At 40.1% G+C, this 18,404-nt stretch overlaps 1 protein-coding gene across 33 annotated transcripts in view; it reads right to left on the bottom strand.

The window, feature by feature from the left end:
• The window catches only part of LOC143664558 (uncharacterized), a 191,938-nt gene extending 175,444 nt beyond the window's left edge, over nt 1–16,494 (bottom strand). For 14 of the 33 annotated variants that reach the window (XR_013166503.1, XR_013166492.1, XR_013166493.1 and 11 more), the window contains exons 1-2: nt 16,403–16,494; nt 6,542–6,586 (exon numbers count right to left, since the gene is read on the bottom strand). Coding sequence is in view for 2 of the 33 variants with exons in the window: in XM_077138083.1 (XP_076994198.1) it covers nt 6,542–6,586; nt 11,820–11,866; nt 16,403–16,435 (125 nt within the window). In the remaining 31 variants the exon portion in view is untranslated. Of the gene's footprint in view, nt 1–620; nt 1,128–6,541; nt 6,587–11,819; nt 11,867–16,368 lie in introns of those variants that run through there. The other 19 variants (XR_013166504.1, XR_013166505.1, XR_013166507.1 and 16 more) reach the window with 6 other exon arrangements.
• Between the last annotated feature and the right edge of the window lie 1,910 nt (nt 16,495–18,404).

Below are 18,404 nucleotides of genomic sequence, written 5' to 3'. Positions count from 1 at the left end.
TCTTCCTGAAGCCAAGCACAGTGACTGGCACATGGAAGCCACTCAACAAATATTTGGTAAATGTTTAACTAAATATTTTCCAATAATTCTTCCCACTTTATATTAACTGGGGAGAGGCCTAGTTATTTAGTATTTTCTCTCAACCCTGATTTTTTTTTTAAGAACTACTTTATAAGGCAAATAAAATACACAGTGATTTTTTTTTTCAAATGGATTCACTGCATGTTCCCTGGGTTGCATTTAAACTATGACTCAATATAACAAAAGCTGATTTATTCTCACTTTTCTAATATATATTTTCCCATACTAAAGTCAAACACAATTAAAGACTTTCATCCTGAGAATTTAAGCCTTAATTTCTTTCTTTCCTTCCTTCCTTCTTCCCCTAAATTTTTATTAACACCTTTTATATGCCTTTTTCTTTATTAGAGAAATTATGGGTTTACAGAAAAAAACATGCATAAAATACAGGATTCCCATATACCACTCCACCACCAACACCCTGCATTTGTGTGCAACATTTATTACAATCGATGATAGCACATTTATATCTGCTTTTAATCTCAGCTGCAAATAACAGACACCTCAGTTAAATGGAAATTTATTTAAAATGACACATAACAGGAAGTTCAGAGGTAGTTCAGGCTTCTTGTTTGACTTGATTCAGCAGCTCACTGATGCCATGAAAGACCCTGATTCCTTCCATCTCTCCACTCTGCCAGTCTCAGTGTTGGCTTCATTCAAACCACTGCTAGATGACTACAAATAGTACAGGCTGTGGCTGACCTTAAATGGTTGTCCACCCAACAGTCATACTTTCCCGCCTCTTCTTTTCTCATAGGAAGTCAGTTTTGTTCAGGTAATGGAATCAGTACACTTTATTAATTCCTTTTGAATATGAATGCTGATGCATCTAAGCCAATTATGGTAATTCCGTATGTCAACCAGCAATTGCTTGAAGAATGCATATATGAAAACGTAGGAGGCAATGTAAGAGGAAGCTTGCTTTGACGCTTCTGCAAAGTTTTCCTCACTCATATATAGGCTTGTAAATCCAGAATATGTCCTCTTCCCTGCCTCTGGTCATAGCTGTATAAGCAGGAGATTGCTGGAGCTGTTATAGCTATCTTGACAGAGGAAGAAATTTACAAACATACAGCATAGAAAGATGGAACGAACCTTGTGCCCCTGTAATTAACCAGCCATGGAACTATCCTATATCTGAACTTCCTACTATTTGATAAATTATAAAATTTATTTTTTAAATTGATTTTAGCTGGGTCTTTTGGAAATCTACAGCTTAAATCATTGGGATATACAGTTATCACTACAAATAGTTACTTCCAAGGAAAGATAAAGATGGTCTCTTGCGGGGGATTTCTTTTCAAATATAGGAGAATTTACCCAGAACCACCCCCCTTCCCTTCACATCTAATTGGTCAGTTTTGGGTCACATGCCCATTGTTGAACCAATCAAAAACTAGAAGAACTGGAATATCCTAAGGCCAATCAGGTTCGGCCCTGGGATATGGAAAGGAGACAGCTGTCCTTGAAGTACCTGGATGTATGGGGAAGGGATAACTGGTTGAGTAGAAATGGATTCTGTTATGAGGAAGGGGATGAATGGTAGATACTCATCCCCTGCATCCTGCTCACTAATTACCACATGCATATCGTGTGCTGGACTTCAACCTTCTCCATGGTAGGATATGGTTAGCATGGCACTAATTCAGTCATTGAATCAAAGCCTTCATCTTTCTTCTTCAGGGTCTTATTTGTAGAATCTCTGTATCTCAGCAGATCTCTAACAATTCAACTTAGGCTCAGGTCCAAATGTAGATTTTGCTAACAGAGATCTTATGTAAAGAGCAAAGCATGGTTTATTCCTACCTCCCAATCATTTTACAGAGCTGAAAAAAAGTCTTTAGCCTATTGGTATATTCTAGAATACTAACTTGCTTCCAGGCACATTTCCAATACTCTCCTGCCCATCAAACTTTTCTGAACCTAAGTCATCAGACCTTCTGGAGCTTAGAAAACTGGACCCAAAATTGGAGAGATGTTTTTCTCCTCTGACAGTGGTATGGTATAGTGGCTCAGAGGGGATTCGAATCCCTGGTCTATCACTAACTAGGTGGTCTTTGACAAGATGCTTAACCTCTCAATGCCTTCATTTCCTCAACTATAAAATGTGAATGATAATCCTAGTTCTTCTCTCGTAGGGCTGTAGGGAGGATTAAATGTGTCAGTGCAGGAAAAGTGCTAAGCACATTACATGGAAAATAAAATGTCAGCTCAAGAAACACTGTTCTTAGTGTTTCTCTCTTCCTCTCCATCTTTCTTACTACATCATCACAGAGAGAGCTAATGAATTGACCAATCTGGTTCAGTGTTGTCAGTCAATCAAATAGCTCATTTTTCTCCCATTTGTTAGATAAATTCACCATTTGGTATAATAGTTAAGTTGACCAATTAAAGGGGAAAAAAGCATGATATTTATATAGTAATCCTCTCTATCCTGAGCTTTCTCTAAGGCCTTAGAACACAGCCTTTCTGGGTCGGGCCTCTGGGGCTTCGGTGGCTTCATTTCCTTGGGCTGCATTCCTGGCCTCGTGCCAGCACCTCTCCACAGCCACAGAGAGGCTGAACTCCAAGAGTGCCTTGGGGACTCAACTTCATTGACTCACAAAATCAAAATATACAAATCCCCCTCTTAAACCATGAGATATAACTGGGAGAATATTGCCTCTCCACTGCATTAGGGACTGCCCTAATACCTTATGGAATTACCCACAGTGGCAGAAATCCATTCACCTGATCCACGGACACCCTGGGGGCAGCTCAGATAGCATAAAGCCAATTGATAGATGTATATTTGATATATATTTTATGCCTGGAATTTATGTCTTCTACATGTTTCATTTGCCATTCTGACTCGCTTTTTGTCACAGGAGAACCGGGGAAATTTCGAGGGACTGAAAAAGAAATGGCAGGGAAGGAACAGGGTAGAAATCAAACTAGTCATTTTTCTTCCTGACCTAGGATCATATGCTCAAGCATCTGATCAACTTAAAGAACAGAGGAAGTGTTCCTCCTTCGCTTTCTCCCAGGAAGGGCTGATGAGAAGGAGAGGAGCTAAAAGTGGAAGACAGAAAAATCCTTTCTCTGCAAACTAACTGAGCTAGGTCCTCACTACAAAGAGAGGGTTATGCACCAAGAATTTGAACCATAATAAAACTAAAGGTATGCATTTATTCTATATCATTTACAAAACACCAGCCTGTATTTCAGTTCATTTCACCTCCAAAATACCCAGGCTACAGACTGCCCAGTGTTACTGATGGTCCAGAGAGGACAGTGACCTGCTTAAGATCACACGAAAATTGTGGGGCAAAAATTGAACTCAAACCAGCCTTCTGCCTTCTCCCTACCTCTCTGGTCTAGCATTCAAATGGTGATACTTAAGAATTTTAGAAGACTTTACATAAGTTCCCATATATGAAGAGAATACATCCTTATACATATTATTCCAAGGTCTTACATGTTCTATTTGTGGCAATAGCTTGCTTTAAAAAAAATAAAATAAAATATTTATATGTCTGTATATACCAGTGTATGTATGTGTATGCATCCTAATTTGATCCTCATAGCAGTCCTATAGGAAGGTAATATCACTTTCCTCATTTTATAGATGAAACTGAAACATGGAAGATTAAGTAACTTCAAAGTAATATAGGGCAGCCTGACTCCAGGGTCTCTCTCTTTAACCATTCTGCCATATTGCTTGTCTATCAACTCATAGATGGGGAAATGGAAGTCTACACCTAAAAAATAAAGTTGGTAATACAATCAGGCATCCTGTTGGCTCAATATCTGGCACATAAAGGATGGAGTCCAGGGAAAGACAAAATTACCTAATCCAATCTCGTTGGTTAATTTACTATTCCGTTGGCTAAACTGCTCTTTGGCCTTGGCCACCCAGTGTGATAACTATTCATTTCAACTCACTAAATAATTATGAGGCACCTCCGAAGTGCAAAGGTCTATGGCAGGCCCTGGTAATACAGCAGGGACAAGATAGACAAAACCCTTGTCCTCACAGAGCTTACAGCCTGAATGACAAAGCACATATTTAAGAGAGTCACAAGAGTATCTCGCAGACACTGCATTACAAGGGATTGAAGAACTCAAATAGCTTGGTGCACTCAATGCAGAAATCTCTGTACTCTCCTGCAGATGGTCATGCAATCTCTTTTGGGTCCTCAGAGCCTTAAAGCTCCCTGTTCAACAGCAACACATTCCAGTTTAACCATACAGTTATTCCATACATTGAGTCTATATCTGCTCCCCGGTAATATCTGCGCATTGGTCTAAAGCTGCCTTCTACACCCACAGACCAGGGTAGATCCCTGTTCAACAAAGTTGAGGGTAGCTATCAAGTGGCCCTCAAGTTTTCTATTTTGGGGACTAAACTTCTCTTCTTTCCTCAACCATTACTCTTAGGCCATGGCTTCCCAAACTCTTCCTTTCTAAGCAGCATGCTGGGTACTACTGAGTTTGCCAATCTTAAAATAAAAACCTAGAAAGAATATTTAAACGTGATCTGGCTAATAGGGGGAAGTAGACTTATTTGGGGCAGGGTCCTGTACTCCTATTTAAACCTCCCTCATTGTTTTGGTTTTAATACTGACCACTGTGCATGGATGATTGCCCACAGTTTTCAGAAAGCCAGGTCTCCTTCAGACTGTACTTGAGCAACTGATATTTTTTTTAACCTACCTGCAGGGCTTTACATTTGCCTCTGGCAAATTTAATCTTAGAGAACTCAGATAACAGTGGGCACCTTTGGATTTGTGGAATAAGCTTATCTTAATCCCCCTTAATCATTCTTACAGATGACTTCTGTAAGAAACCTATTCCAACAAAGTACTTGATGAGTTGAGCAGTATTTGATGAAGACTTTGAATTGAAGAAGGATCTCACTGCATACATTTCATGTGAAAAATCTCTTCTGTGAAGCTCCTTCTTTCCTTCACCACCAGCTCTACTAGGAACACTACCTCCTCTTCCCTCTCCCAGCCTCCATGACTCTCTTATAGCTCTCCCTCCTTCCTATAGCATCCCCAACTGCAACCAAATTCCTCTCTCTTTAATTATGAAAACAATATGATTCAGCCCCAGCTCCATCCAAAAATGTGGTATCTTGACAACCCAAATGGTCAGAAAATAAAAGGCATTCCCTTTTATTTAACAGGCCTAACTTCCTCAGAATTAAGTGCATATAGATAGGTGAGAATCAGTGTTCAACAAATATTTACTGACCATCTACTATGATCCAGGCACTAAGCTCCCTGGAGGAGGCAGTTATGAGTAATATCAGATATGATCTCTAACTACATGGCACATGCTATCTTATAAAGGATCCAGACATTAATCAATCACACAGTTGATGTTACAAAGGTATAATAAACACTATGAGGAAAAGAAAACTCCATATAATTGGAGAAGGTAGTGTAATCAGAGGTTAGGAATGAGTTCTCTTTGAAGTGGTGAATGGGCTGAGCTCTGTGGAAGAGGAGGGTTAGTAAGTGTATTCATTGTTGCTTGATTTAAAATGGTGAAAAGCTGGAAACAACGTAAATGTCTTTAAACGTCTATACAAAGGGACTGTTTGTGCTATTAGTTAGTGGCATATCCACATGATAGACTATTAGAAATCCATTAAGAATTAAGGTTTTGATATTAAAATATTGCAAAGATAAAAAAGAAAACCAACCTAACTTTAAACATATCAATATAAAAACTAAATAAAATGTTAACCAGGGGAATCTACTAGTACATTATGCAAATTGATTCATTCCAGGAATTCAAAAGTATTTCAATCTTAGAAAATCCATTAATGAAATTCATCATATTATTAGGTCAAAGGAGAAAAAAATATGAGAACCAAGTAACTGTCAAAAAGCATTTGATAACATGCAAATCCATTTCTAACTTTAAAATAAAAATCACTTTTGGAGAAAGACATACACCCCACTCACCACCAAAATCAAGAATCAAGCTAATTAGGAAACACTAGAAGCATCCCCTTATAAGTCAACAATAAGACATAAGGGTGTGCTTTCGCATTTATCATTTAACATTATTTTAAGCGCACCAGCCAATGCATATAAAATCAACCAAATAAGAGATACAACTTAGGAAAATTAATTCATATGTATCATTGTTTGCATGTTTTAGAATTTATGATTAGACTTAACTTGGAAAACATAAGTGAATCAACAAAAAGACCATATAAAAAATAAAAGTATTTAATAAAGTGGCCAGGTACAAAAAACAATACACAGAACTCAATACCATTCTAACCTAATCAAGAAACAAAATCGGAGCAAAAGCAAATACAGAAAACAAATTGCAAAGGGCAGAAAACATCAAAAGAGAGGAAACTGAAAAACCCCATTAGAAAAATATTTTGTGTAATTTTGAGCAATATATTTGAAAACGTAAACAAAATGGAAAATTTTAAGAAAAAATAACTTACCAAACTGATCCCAGTAGAGATAAAAAGTTTAGACAGATGAGTTTCCTAGAAGAAATAGAGAAATTTATCAAAGACTGTCCTCAAAACAAAACTAACAAAATGGCATCAGGCCTAAATGATATCCTACAGAAACTTTCAGAGAAGGGATAATCCTATTGCTACCTAAACTGATACAGGGAATAGAAAAAGAACAAAACTTCCCAATTCATTCTAAAAGACAAGTATGACATTTAGATCCCAACCTCGAAAAGATGGCACAAAAAACCCCAGACCGTACTCACTTGTAGATATCATTGCAAAAATATGAAATAAAATTTTAGCCAACAGAATTAAATAGCAGATTAAAATAATGCTCCAGAAATGCAAGGATAATTCAACACTAGGAAATTCATTAATATAACTCACAGGTTAATAAATCCAAGGGGAGAAAATCATATGAACCATTTACAGTGAGAAGGCATTCAAATTTTTATGAAATTTGAAAGATTCTCTCTCTATATATATTTACTTTTAAAATACAGGAATTGAGGTATACATAGCTCTCCTGCCCTCCTTCTCGTGAGGGTGAAGACACTCCCTTAGGCAGAGATGGAAGTAGCCATGCCAGTGAACACTGTGTGCAGGTGACCTCCCAGCGGTGCCAAGGGAATCTGGGCAGAATATGGACATCTGCTGCCTTAGGAACAGACTATTTCATGGTAGTAAAGCAGCCTGACAGCCTAACTTGCAATGTACAAAGGGGAAAAGATGCACCTTTATAACAGAAAAATCTGGCAAGGTATTTTTACGTACATCATCTAATTGAATCCTCTTCACCATCCAAGAAATAAAAAGAATCATCTCTAGTTCACAGGCAAAAATCTGAGGCTCAGAGATGTTTCATGGCTTACTCAGAATAGGTAGAACAGCGGAACCTCCATCCCAACTGCCCAGTTCACTGATTCCCAATGTTTTATGGGCATCACAAACTACTAGTGGGGTTGTTTCAACACTGATTGCCAGGCATCAGGGTCAGAGTTTCTGTCTCAGAAGGGCTGGGTGGGGCTCCAGAATTTGCATTTCTAAAAAGTTCCCAAGAAATGCTGATTCTGCTGCTCCAGGGACCACCCCTGGAGAACGACTGCTCTACTTCTAAGGCTTGTGCTCTGTTCATTAGCCACATTGCCTTCTTAATTAAGGCCATTAACTGATAGCCATGCAAAACATGGCTCCATCCAGAGGCAGCCATTCAGTGATTCATTTGCCTGCATGGGAAGACAGAGATATATCAACCATAAACCTACCACACAGTCACATTTGCAATCAAATCTCTTTCATGGAGGGGGAGGAGACATGAAGACATTGCTTACTTTATCTAAGATAGATGTTCTCAAAATGGGATCCTTGAACCAGCAGCACCGTAATCACATGGAATCTCCCTAGGAATGCAAATTTTCCAGCCCTTCTGCTGAATCTGAAGCTCTGGGGCTGGGGCCCAGCAGTCTGTGTTTTGACAAGCCCTATAGAGAGGTGAGTCTGATGCAGACTAAAGCTGGAGAACCAATGGCCTAAAGACTAGGAGGAAGTACAGAGGAGTGGTTAAGATGCCTTCTTTTTAATAAGGCAAAGCTGTATATGAATCTCAGTCCTACTAGTTTTCTACCTGTGTTACTTTGGGCAGATTATTTAAATTTTTCTGTCATGGGGGCCTAAGAGGGGTACAGATTAAGATTACAAATTAGAATAATTCAAGAAGAGTCTGTTTACAAAGAGGTAGATACTAATTCAAGAAAAGTCTATTTACAAAGAGGTAGATACTAATCCAAGAAGAAATCCTGGGTGAGCAGTAGCAGCCACAGAGTTGTTACCACCCTTAGGCTCCAAGGATGGAGGGGAGAGCAAAGTTATCAAAACCTGGAAGGAGAGAGCCTTTGAGAGGAACAGCCAGATGGAGACTGGCTCACCTAGAGGGAACCAAGAGAACAGGTAACCTGACCTCACTCTCCCCCTTCCATCCCTCCAATCTCCGGCCAGGACCCCTCAATGTTCAAACCCATAGGTAAGCCAGGAAGCAGGGAAAGGGTGGATACAATCCATTCTCTGTCAACTTCCTAGGGCAGAGACCAGATAGAGAAGTGTACAGGTGTGCATCTGCAGGTGCTAATGGAAGATAACAGGCACATCCAATTTCTTAGCTGTAAAATGAGAATAATAACAATCTTGCCACCTAGATTGTTCAAAAACTGAAGAAAATAGTACATGGAAACAGCTCAGCACTGTCTTGGCACTAATCAAATTCTCAGTACATATTAGCCATGCAAAAGACGATCTTTCGCCTGCATTGGTTAAATACCCTGAATCAAATAGACTTGATTTTTTCAGTCTAACGTTTGGTCTTTATGCTTAAATTTTCAGAACAAAAACAGCAGAGATGAATGACTCAGCTGGCTCCATCCATCAACATCCACGGGAAAACTGATTAAATATTACAAACAAACCAACATCTGGGCAAAGGAGGGTGTTAATAAAATGAGCAGCACCAATTGCCCTTCACAAAACCTCTTTAAATCCCTTTTTAAAAGTAATGCATCCATTTCCTGATGCCTGCCCATGCCAAAAAAAAAACAAGTAGTACAGATGATGAGCTTTCTCACTAAGGTAACATCTTTTTGAGCTGTGGGTTCATTCTGAGGATATGCTCTTTGCACCATCCTCTAGATGGTTAAGTTCACATTCAATAATCTTGGTCATATATGACCACCTAAATATGTCAGAGATAATTTAGCATCTGTGACCCCAAAAGCTGAAAATGTAGATGAATGTAATTAACCTACTTCCAAAATTGGAAGAAAAAAAAAATCTCTATTCTCTCCTGATTGGGGAACATATGGTGTCGGATTACATGTTTGGCACCTGGCTGGCTGCTGGGTGCATGTGTCACATTCTAGCACAAACAGGCTGAAGCACAAAAGGCCCTCGAGGAGGCGTCCGCCAAAACCAAAATGGGCAGCTCCAGCCACAGCCTTAGCCAAAAACTGCGATTAACAGCCTGGTGGAGGAAATAGAGCTCTCGGCAAATCCCTGCTGAGCCTGTCTCCCCTCTTGCCCCAGCACCCCTTCCACAAGCACCTTGAGGAGGGCGCAGGCGGTAGGTCTCTCCGTCAACACACATCCTCAACGTTCTTGGCTTTATTTATTAGGAAGAAGTTGAATTGGCCTCAACTCAGCTCTGGGGTTGGCTCTTATAAGTTGAGGCATTTTGAAGCAGGTAAATTCAACCAAATGCTTTCCATTCCAACTAAAGATGTGCTTGTCATTCTCCCCACCCAAGCTCCCAAATCCTGGCATGTTTGTGATGAGTAAAGATCATCCGCATCCCAAACTAATGTGAAAAAAGTAAGATGCGACCCCCTTCTGGCCTCATCGACCCCCTTCTGGCCTCATCGTTCTGCTCTTCCTTGCCCTATCGTATTGCAGGCTCCATCGCTTGCTCTGCAAATCAACCCAATTCACCGAAGCACCATGAGGCTGAATATGTTCCTTCACATCCCAGTGCCCCTAATTTCCCATTGCCATACTCTATGTCCCTAAACTGTATTATTACTTACTTCTCTATTTGACATGTTTCATTTCTTCAAAGCTCTGCCTTCTGCTGCACTAAAAATTGAAGGTATAAAATAGTTCATGCTAACATGCTAAGAGTAAATAGCCTAAAGAGCTCCTCCTTCCTAGATGGTACACAAAAGTAAAGAGCTACCTGAAGACAATAAGAGACTAGACAAAAGGAATGCCTTTCTAATGCAGCGATTTCAGGGCCCTTTGACAGGAGTTATGGGAATGTGAAACTTCCAGTCATTCCACATAGGTGATTTGTTCATTCCTGTGTTTCAGGTTGAGGCTTAATTCAAACATCCCCTTACTCTGGGAAGCCTTTCCTGAACTAGTCACCCTGGAACTAAGCAGCCCTTGTATTCCCATGGACTTAGCACTTAGTCTACACGGCACAGGGATCATGTGCTTGAATGTCCGTCTTCACAGTAGTTCGCTGTGAGCTTCCTGACAGCAGCAACCATGTGGGGTTCAACCCTCCGTGCCTGCCCCTTGCACGCTGCCTGGTCCACAGAAGTGACTCCATGGAATGGATGGATGATGCAAAGCAATAACCAGAGAACTGGCCTGGAAGGTGGTAAATGGACATTGAAACCCACCCACAGAGGGATTGGGGACTGGGAAAAGTGATGCCTAGAAAAATCAGATCAGGGCGAGCCGCGGTGGCTCAGTGGGCAAGAGTGCTTGCCTGCCGTGCCGGAGGACCCCGGTTCGATTCCCGGCCCCAGCCCATGTAAAAAACAAACAAACAAACAAAATATAATAAAACAAGAAAATGTTTAAAAATGTTTCCCTTCCTTCCTTCCATCCTTCCTTCCTTCTCTGTCTTTCCTTCCCTTCCTCCCTCTCTCTTTAAAAAAAAAAAAAAAAAAAATCAGATCAACATGCTTAAAACGTCAAGAATCTCATAGAAATAGTGCTGAATTGCTTTGGGTATTACAGTAATTCCTCTTAATACTAATTATCTCAAAATGATACAACTCATAATAATGCATTGTATTTTTATGCTTTGCTTTTTATTTTTAGTGTACTTTTTTACAGTACTTCCATACTGATAATCTCACAAGAATCTTATAAAGAAAGCAGAAGGCTACCTGTAACCCCATTTTATAGATGAAAAAACTGCAACTAAGGAACTTGACCAAGAGCTAGGCAACAAAAAGTGAAAAGGAGATTCTTCATTGTTCTATGTAATTAAATACAATTTGGAAACATTGTTTATTTGACTTTTGAATCATCACAAATTAAAGAGGGTAGCAAATACTTCCTAAAGTCTATAGACATGGTTTAATCCAACCCCTAGCATTTCTCATACTTACACGAGCACAAAACCCCCTACTTTTCTATGTGGCAAAACATATTTTAACAGCTCATTGAACTAGGATTATACAGAAGGTAATTTGGAAAATGTTAGTGCAGTGTAACACTTTGTAGTGGTCACCCTTTTGTGAGTATTTCTCTCTTTCGTTCCTTTGTCTTCTGAAATGTGTCTGTGTGAACCACAAAGAATGCAGGTTCAGGTCACATTTGGTGTGGAAATGGAGAAACTCCAGGAAATGAGTGGGGATGGTACAGTTAGAATGAGAAGAAGCTTAGGGTGGAAGATGTGTGGTTGTTTGGACTCATCTGGGGCATCCTCCCCACAACAAGCTTGGAGATGGAAAACATCGATAACAAGGAGGAAAGATACCTGAAGTGATTGAAACCTGGGTCTTTTTCAAGCGATTGGAAGAGTCCCTAAAACCAAAAAGAAAAACATTCAGCTACATCCACTAGTGAGAAATGCCCATCCGCAATCCCAATATGCACCATCTGGCCAGACAAGATCATGGCACGGAAGACTGTCCTCTCCTTCCCATACCCCTATCATGGAGGTTGTGGTGGACATCTACTGCTTCTTTCTTTCCAGAATCCAGGTCCTTCTGCTAATAACACTCCCACTTTTTTTAAGGAACAGCTTCTTTCCTACTCTAAGTGATTATGGTGGAGCTGCTGAATCCAGTAAGCTGCTTGCCCCACCCCCATCGTCACTGGTCGCAGGAATGGGCATTTGACCTAAGTAGGTGAGACTGAATTTCTCGTTTTGCTGCTTGAGTGAATTAATCCCAAGGAGTGGGTAAGTAACAAAAAAAGCCTTCTCTGAGATTTATATAAAATTGAAGCCTTGTGGGAAAAGCACTCTTTGCTCTTGGGTCACTGTGATCAGAAGGCTGTTCTTTAGGAAGAAAGCATTGCTTTGATGACACCTTGGAGCTTCTTTCAGCCTCAAAATCCTTAACAAATAGATTCCCATTGTTTAACCTGACCCATTTCGTGGTATTTGACTGAGCATCCCAGAAACAAAAACAGTCACTGAACTGGAAAGATGCAAAACTGGAATTTCCTGCGCCATGTTTCTCATTATGTAGAGAAAGCCGTTACACAGGCCTATATGAAAAGTTCGTGACATGGGGAAAGATAAGGAAAAAAGAGAAAGAGACAGGAGGAGAGAAAGTGAGTTGGAGGTGGGGTGGGGGAATAGAGAGAAGAAAAGATGGGAGAGAGATTGAGGAGAGATAAAGACAGATAGGAGAATAGAGAGAGTGAGGTAAGAGAGGGAGGTGGGGAAGAACAAAGAATCAGGAAAAGAGAAATATGGGGAAAGGAGGTTGAAATGGGGTGAGAGAAAGATAGGAACAGAAAAGGAATGGAAGAAAGAGCAACAGAGGAAAGAGTTTGAGAGAAGGAAAGATGTGGGAGAGAGCAATGAAGAAGAGAGAGACAGAGGGGTAGAGAGGTGTGGGAGAGCACTGAGAGAAGAAGGCTGAAAGAGGGTAGAGAGAGATGGGAGTGAAAGAGGAGAGACAAAGGTGGGGGAGTAACATATATGAAGAAAGAGATGGGAGGGGGTGAGGAAGAAATGAGAGAAAGGAGAAAAGAAAGAAGCTAATGACATCTCTTGAGGTCCAGGTCCCAGGCCACCACTGAAATCTCTGCACCCTTGTCTATTCTAGTTTATGAATAGGTTTGAATTGGGTTCTATCGCTTGCAACCAAAAGAGTATTAACCACTCTCATGCTATTAATCTAATCCAATCCTATCCAAACTTTGCTCTCACTGGCTTTGTTCTAGATGAATCAGATGTTTCCCTGATCACTTCAAAACCTGAACACTCTTAGAATCTACCCAGCTTATTTCTGTACCTCAAATAAATGGAGAAAATATCAGCTGCTTCCCCCTACTATCAGAGACTATGTAAAAGGTCTTCATTTGTTCCTTTCTACCTCCCAACTGGGATATGGCTATCAGAAACCATTCTTCCACCAAAAATACAAAGGAACTTATTTGGAGGCTAAAAGCAGCATTTAGGAGAAAAGGATGTTGTACATCATACCAAAATTTAATATGCCTTTATGCAAAACAGTAATGTGTCTGGTAATGCAAAGATTCTTCTAAAGTAGGTTAATAACAATCCAATACTATTCTCCTTAAAAAAATGAAAATGTATGTCAAAAAAAAAAACCTAAAGTAGCTGAATCTTGTACCCATTGATGCAGCTGATTTACATAGATAGCATTTAACATTCCATCATCATTATCCTATCAGTCTCCTGTCTAACATGCAAGCCTGAAGACGCTCAATGTGCTTAGAGTTTAGAAGAAAAAAAAACAACCCTACACCCACCAGCCAAAATGGTGGCAAATGACAAAAAGGAAAAAGAAAAAAATAATTTTAGGCAGACAGATGAATATCAACCGGGCTAAGAAAAAGACTGTCTCCCCTCCTTTCCATACTAATATAGTAACCGAAAAGGTTGAATAAAAGGAAACTAAATATTTAAGAGTAAAATGTGGTTATCAAATGGAGAGAAGGGAAAAAAAAAGGTAGACAGCATTATGATAATAGTTGAGTCTGCTTCTGCTAAAGGAATCAGCTTTAGTGTGCCTGCCTTGACTTAAATGGAAAGCAAATTTAAATGAAACACCGTTAGTTCTTTAAAGTCAACTGTGTGAATATTTTCAGAAATTTCTTTTCTTTTAAATGTTAATGAATTTAATTCTGATGAAAAGAGCCAGAGGGAGGCCCTGGTGGAGACTCAAAGGTCTGGCTATGGCTATACCCAGAATGTGGTACAAATGGGGAGGAGGAAGCGATGGGTCATGTTTATACATCCTCCCCATCCTGAGAGCGCTTTCTTGTCCATGAACTTGATGCAGTCTTGAAAGGTCAAGGCCAGAACTATGGGAGGCAAAATGGAGCCAAGAAGGTTGCAAAGCCATTGACCTCACTGCCCTAACCACGCGGTAATCCAGAACCATCCCTAGACGAGCGGAGAACAATGGTTTTCTAAAAATGTGTATTGCCAGGGTGGAGATGGGGAGGCATCCTTCACATCTGCTGAAAGGCAGCTATGTGAAGGCAGAGGGAGAAGAAAAAGAGAGGCAGTAGAGCATGAGAACAAACAGCAGGAAAGTGGGAGAGGGAGGGAAGAAGAGAAAGAGGAAGGAAAATGAGGAGGTAGAGAGAGGATTAGTCAACGGGAATGAAATTTCCTTAGTCTTCCGTGCATCTGGTTCCTCACCCTGAACACCTGAGTTCAGATCAGCTTTTCAACCACTACTCCAAATATACACAGTACATGTCCCCACACCCACAACTGTCATTGTTAATGTAACATGGTGCTCTTTCCTATCAAGCCCAATTATACATCAGAATCATTCCTAACACAGAATTCCAGGCCATTACTGCTATTCAATAGAACTGCACTCTTGCTATAAACCCCAGTTGTCATTCTTCAAGCTTTTTCCTCAATTTCAAATCCAGCTCATGTACCCTGTAGCAAATGCCCCCTCATGAGCAGACCTAGGTCCTGTCTGGAATTTTTCCTTTAAGCACCAAATTGTATTTATAAGGGCAAATGTCAATTAAGTAGAATGTAAAGCCAGGAGAAATATGCAGAAACTCCTGAAAATTGAAAAGAACACTAACAACCTTGGGCCATGTCTCGTTTTGTCCTGTCCTACAATGTGGCAAAACTAAACACAACAAACCAGGTTCTCTCAGCCTAGCAGTATAGTCTGCTAAAGAACAGAAATAAAACAAAGTCACAGCTTTTGAATATTATTAGGGCATATCAGCAAGGGTGAGCAGCAACAAGTGAAGTCATCCACAAGTTCTAATACCAGTTCTTAAAAGTCTGAACTCATTTCATTGCTTCCCACTTAAGAATTCCACTAAGAAATGAATCTTTATTTCAAAAATAAACTTCTGAGCTGCCCTGAGATGAAAGCCAAAGAAGAGATACTGAAAGCATCACAGGACCACATCTCACTCATCTTCTCCCCCCGAGGGCCCATCACGATGCTAAGCATATTATAGGTATGCAATAAATGTTTGTGGCATGAGAGATGTAAAAAAGACAAAAAATGTTTTAAAATCAACTTCAGAATGGGAATGGGCTTTGAAAAAAGACTGGACCGTAGAAATCAGGATCATAGAAATAGAAAATAGAGCTTGAGGTAACCGAAATCTACTCCAGAGATTACCTATAGAAACTTTGGAGCGTTTTCACTTCCAAAGTGGGAGGGGAAAAAAAACTTTCCAGAGCACCTCATTTCTATCTTTTTGATTCACTCCCTCACCCACTCAGCATTCAATCATTCATGTAATAAATATTATTGAGTGCCAACTATGCATCAGGCACTGTTCAAGGCTCTGAGGCTCCAGCAGTAAAGAAAAACAAGCAAAGTTACAACTCTCATGGAGCTTATTTTTGCTCCTTTCCTTCTCCTCCCTTGACACCTATGCCTGGGCAATTTTAATAACTTGAATTTAGCCTCCCTATGATGTCTCCCCCAACCCCAATCCATCTTGCCCACTCACTCTACACTAATCTTTCTAAAAGATTACTGTCATCATGTTATTTCCTGCTTTTAAAAACCTTTAGCGGCTCCCTAGCATCTACAATTCAACTGAGGAAGCATTCACTGACCAGGTACTCTGTATTAAGCATGAGGCTAAGATTTCAAGATCTACACTCCTCAAGAAAGCACTGAAAGCTGTATTAGTTATTTATTGCTGTTAACAAATTACCCCAAAACAACCTCAACTTGAAAACAACAAATGTGTATTATTTTGCATGTCTGTCGGTCAGGAATTCAGGAGCAGCTTAGCAGCAGAAATGAGGCTGCAGTCAAGATGTCAGCCAGGGCAGGAGGTTTGATTGTGGATGGAGGACTTATTTCCAAAATGGCTCGCACCCATGGTTGTTGGTGGGAGGCCTCAGTTTCTCACCAAATGGACCTCCTCATAGGGCTGATGGAGCATCCTCAAGACATGGCCACTGGCTTCCCTCAGAATGAGTGACCCCAGGGAGAGAGTGAGAAAGATACAATGCCTTTTGTGACCTCATCTCAGAAGTCACACACCATCATTTCTACTATATTCTGTGACTTAGAAGTGAGGCACTAAGTCCAGCTCTTGCTCAACAGAAGGACTTAACCTAAACCACCATAAAAGCTATCTATAATTAATCCTGCTCCATTTACCCATTTTCATATCTCTATGCTGGTATCTCCAGCCATAACCTCTGCACTCCAACCCAGATGGTTTTCCTAAATATACTGTATTTATTGTCAATAGTAACTCTTTCCTCATATGTTGTTCACACCTTGCCCTTCTCTTCTACCAACCAAATCCCACACTCCCAGGGAAGCAGCATAGTATAGTGGCTAAAAGTACAGACTCTGGAGCAGGGCTGCCTGAGTTCAAGTCCCATCTCCACCATTGACAAGTTACTTAACTCTGCTTTACCTTGATTTCCTCAATACTAATAACATCTACTTTATAATCTTGTTATGAGAATAAGCAGAATTCATATTTATAAATTTCTAAGACCAGAGCTTGGCATGCAGTAAGTGTTATAATACTATTTGCATCCAGTTCAAGCTCCATAATATAACCCACAGTTAACTTCTTCACTGACTTCCTAATGCTGTCATAATGATCCACTTTAACTCCAGACATACATGCGAATTGTGATTTAATTACCTCACTTGTAAATGTCTGGCTTCATCCCCCAAATTAAGCTATTGTTTCTTGACAGTCTTATAATCCTGTATTACTCTCAGAGTGCCTAGGAGAGATGAGCATTCTATATCAAAGGAAGAAAGAAAGGAATTAATTCAAATTAGTTCCTAGAAAAAATATGCAAGCTGCCAATCTGGTCTCACCAAACACCAAGAAACCACACCCTCATTAATTCCATGCTACCCTCCAATATCAAAAAACTAACCCCAGAGAAGCTTTCCTATAAGGTAGGATCTGTGCGGGCTCCCTTCCCCACCAACGGAGGGCAGATGTGAACCTCAGAAAGGAGGGGTCCAGGTATTGCTATAACTCCTGATAACAAAAATCGCAGTTTTGTGGGATGGTTAAATCTTCAAGAACAAAATATCTCAAAATCATGACCAGTTCCTTCCCTATTCCGGACTCAAAAATGGTAGAGCTTCAGAATTATCCACCTGTACTTTTTTCCAAAGAGATGGTGTTTCCTCCTGAAGGGTTCACAGCTTCTGCTGAGAGCCAAAACCTAAGTTGGGTTATTCCTATTCTTGGAAGCTGTCAGGACCCTCAGGCAAAAATATAGGCAGTGGTTATCAGTAGCTACAGGAGGCTGCAAGAGAAAAGTTCCCTCCCAGTTATAGCAACACAGATCTGATGGCTCAGGATTGACCACTGAAAGACTTCATTCATTCATAGAGTCATTCATTCACTAATTCATTCATTCATTTTCTGACAAATCTCTTTAAGCATGAGTTTGGCACCATGGATGATACCAAGAAGTTCCATGTAAGGTGCCTGGCTTCAATGATCTTACCTGGAACAAGTTTCTCTCTCACGTCTCAATTTCTTTGCCTAAAAAATGAGGAGGTTGGACACAGACTTTAGGATTCTTTTCACTTAAAACTTTCCTATTTTTCTGATTCTAATACCTGCTTTGCTTTACCAGACAGGGTTGCTATGAAGATGAAGTTAGAAAATGTACATAAAAGTGCTTTGAAAAATAAAAAGTACTATTTAAAATGTAAGGCATTATCCTCACTGTTGTTGCCATAGCCCTAAAAATCCCTAGAGGAAAGTTTTCAAAGACCTTCTTGATAGCATCCTACTGGGATCCTAAATAGGAAAAGTTCTCCTTCAAGTCTCACTGGGATCTCTCCTGTTGCTAAGGAGGTCCATCTCCATCAAGGTTTCTTCTGTATGATAGCAGCTCCTTGGAACAAATGATATTCAG

The sequence above is a fragment of the Tamandua tetradactyla genome, chromosome 20 (assembly GCF_023851605.1).
Source record: "Tamandua tetradactyla isolate mTamTet1 chromosome 20, mTamTet1.pri, whole genome shotgun sequence".
Lineage (NCBI taxonomy): Eukaryota > Metazoa > Chordata > Mammalia > Pilosa > Myrmecophagidae > Tamandua > Tamandua tetradactyla.
Note: the sequence above shows the minus strand (reverse complement) of the source record. Positions and strands in the feature narration are given on the sequence as shown.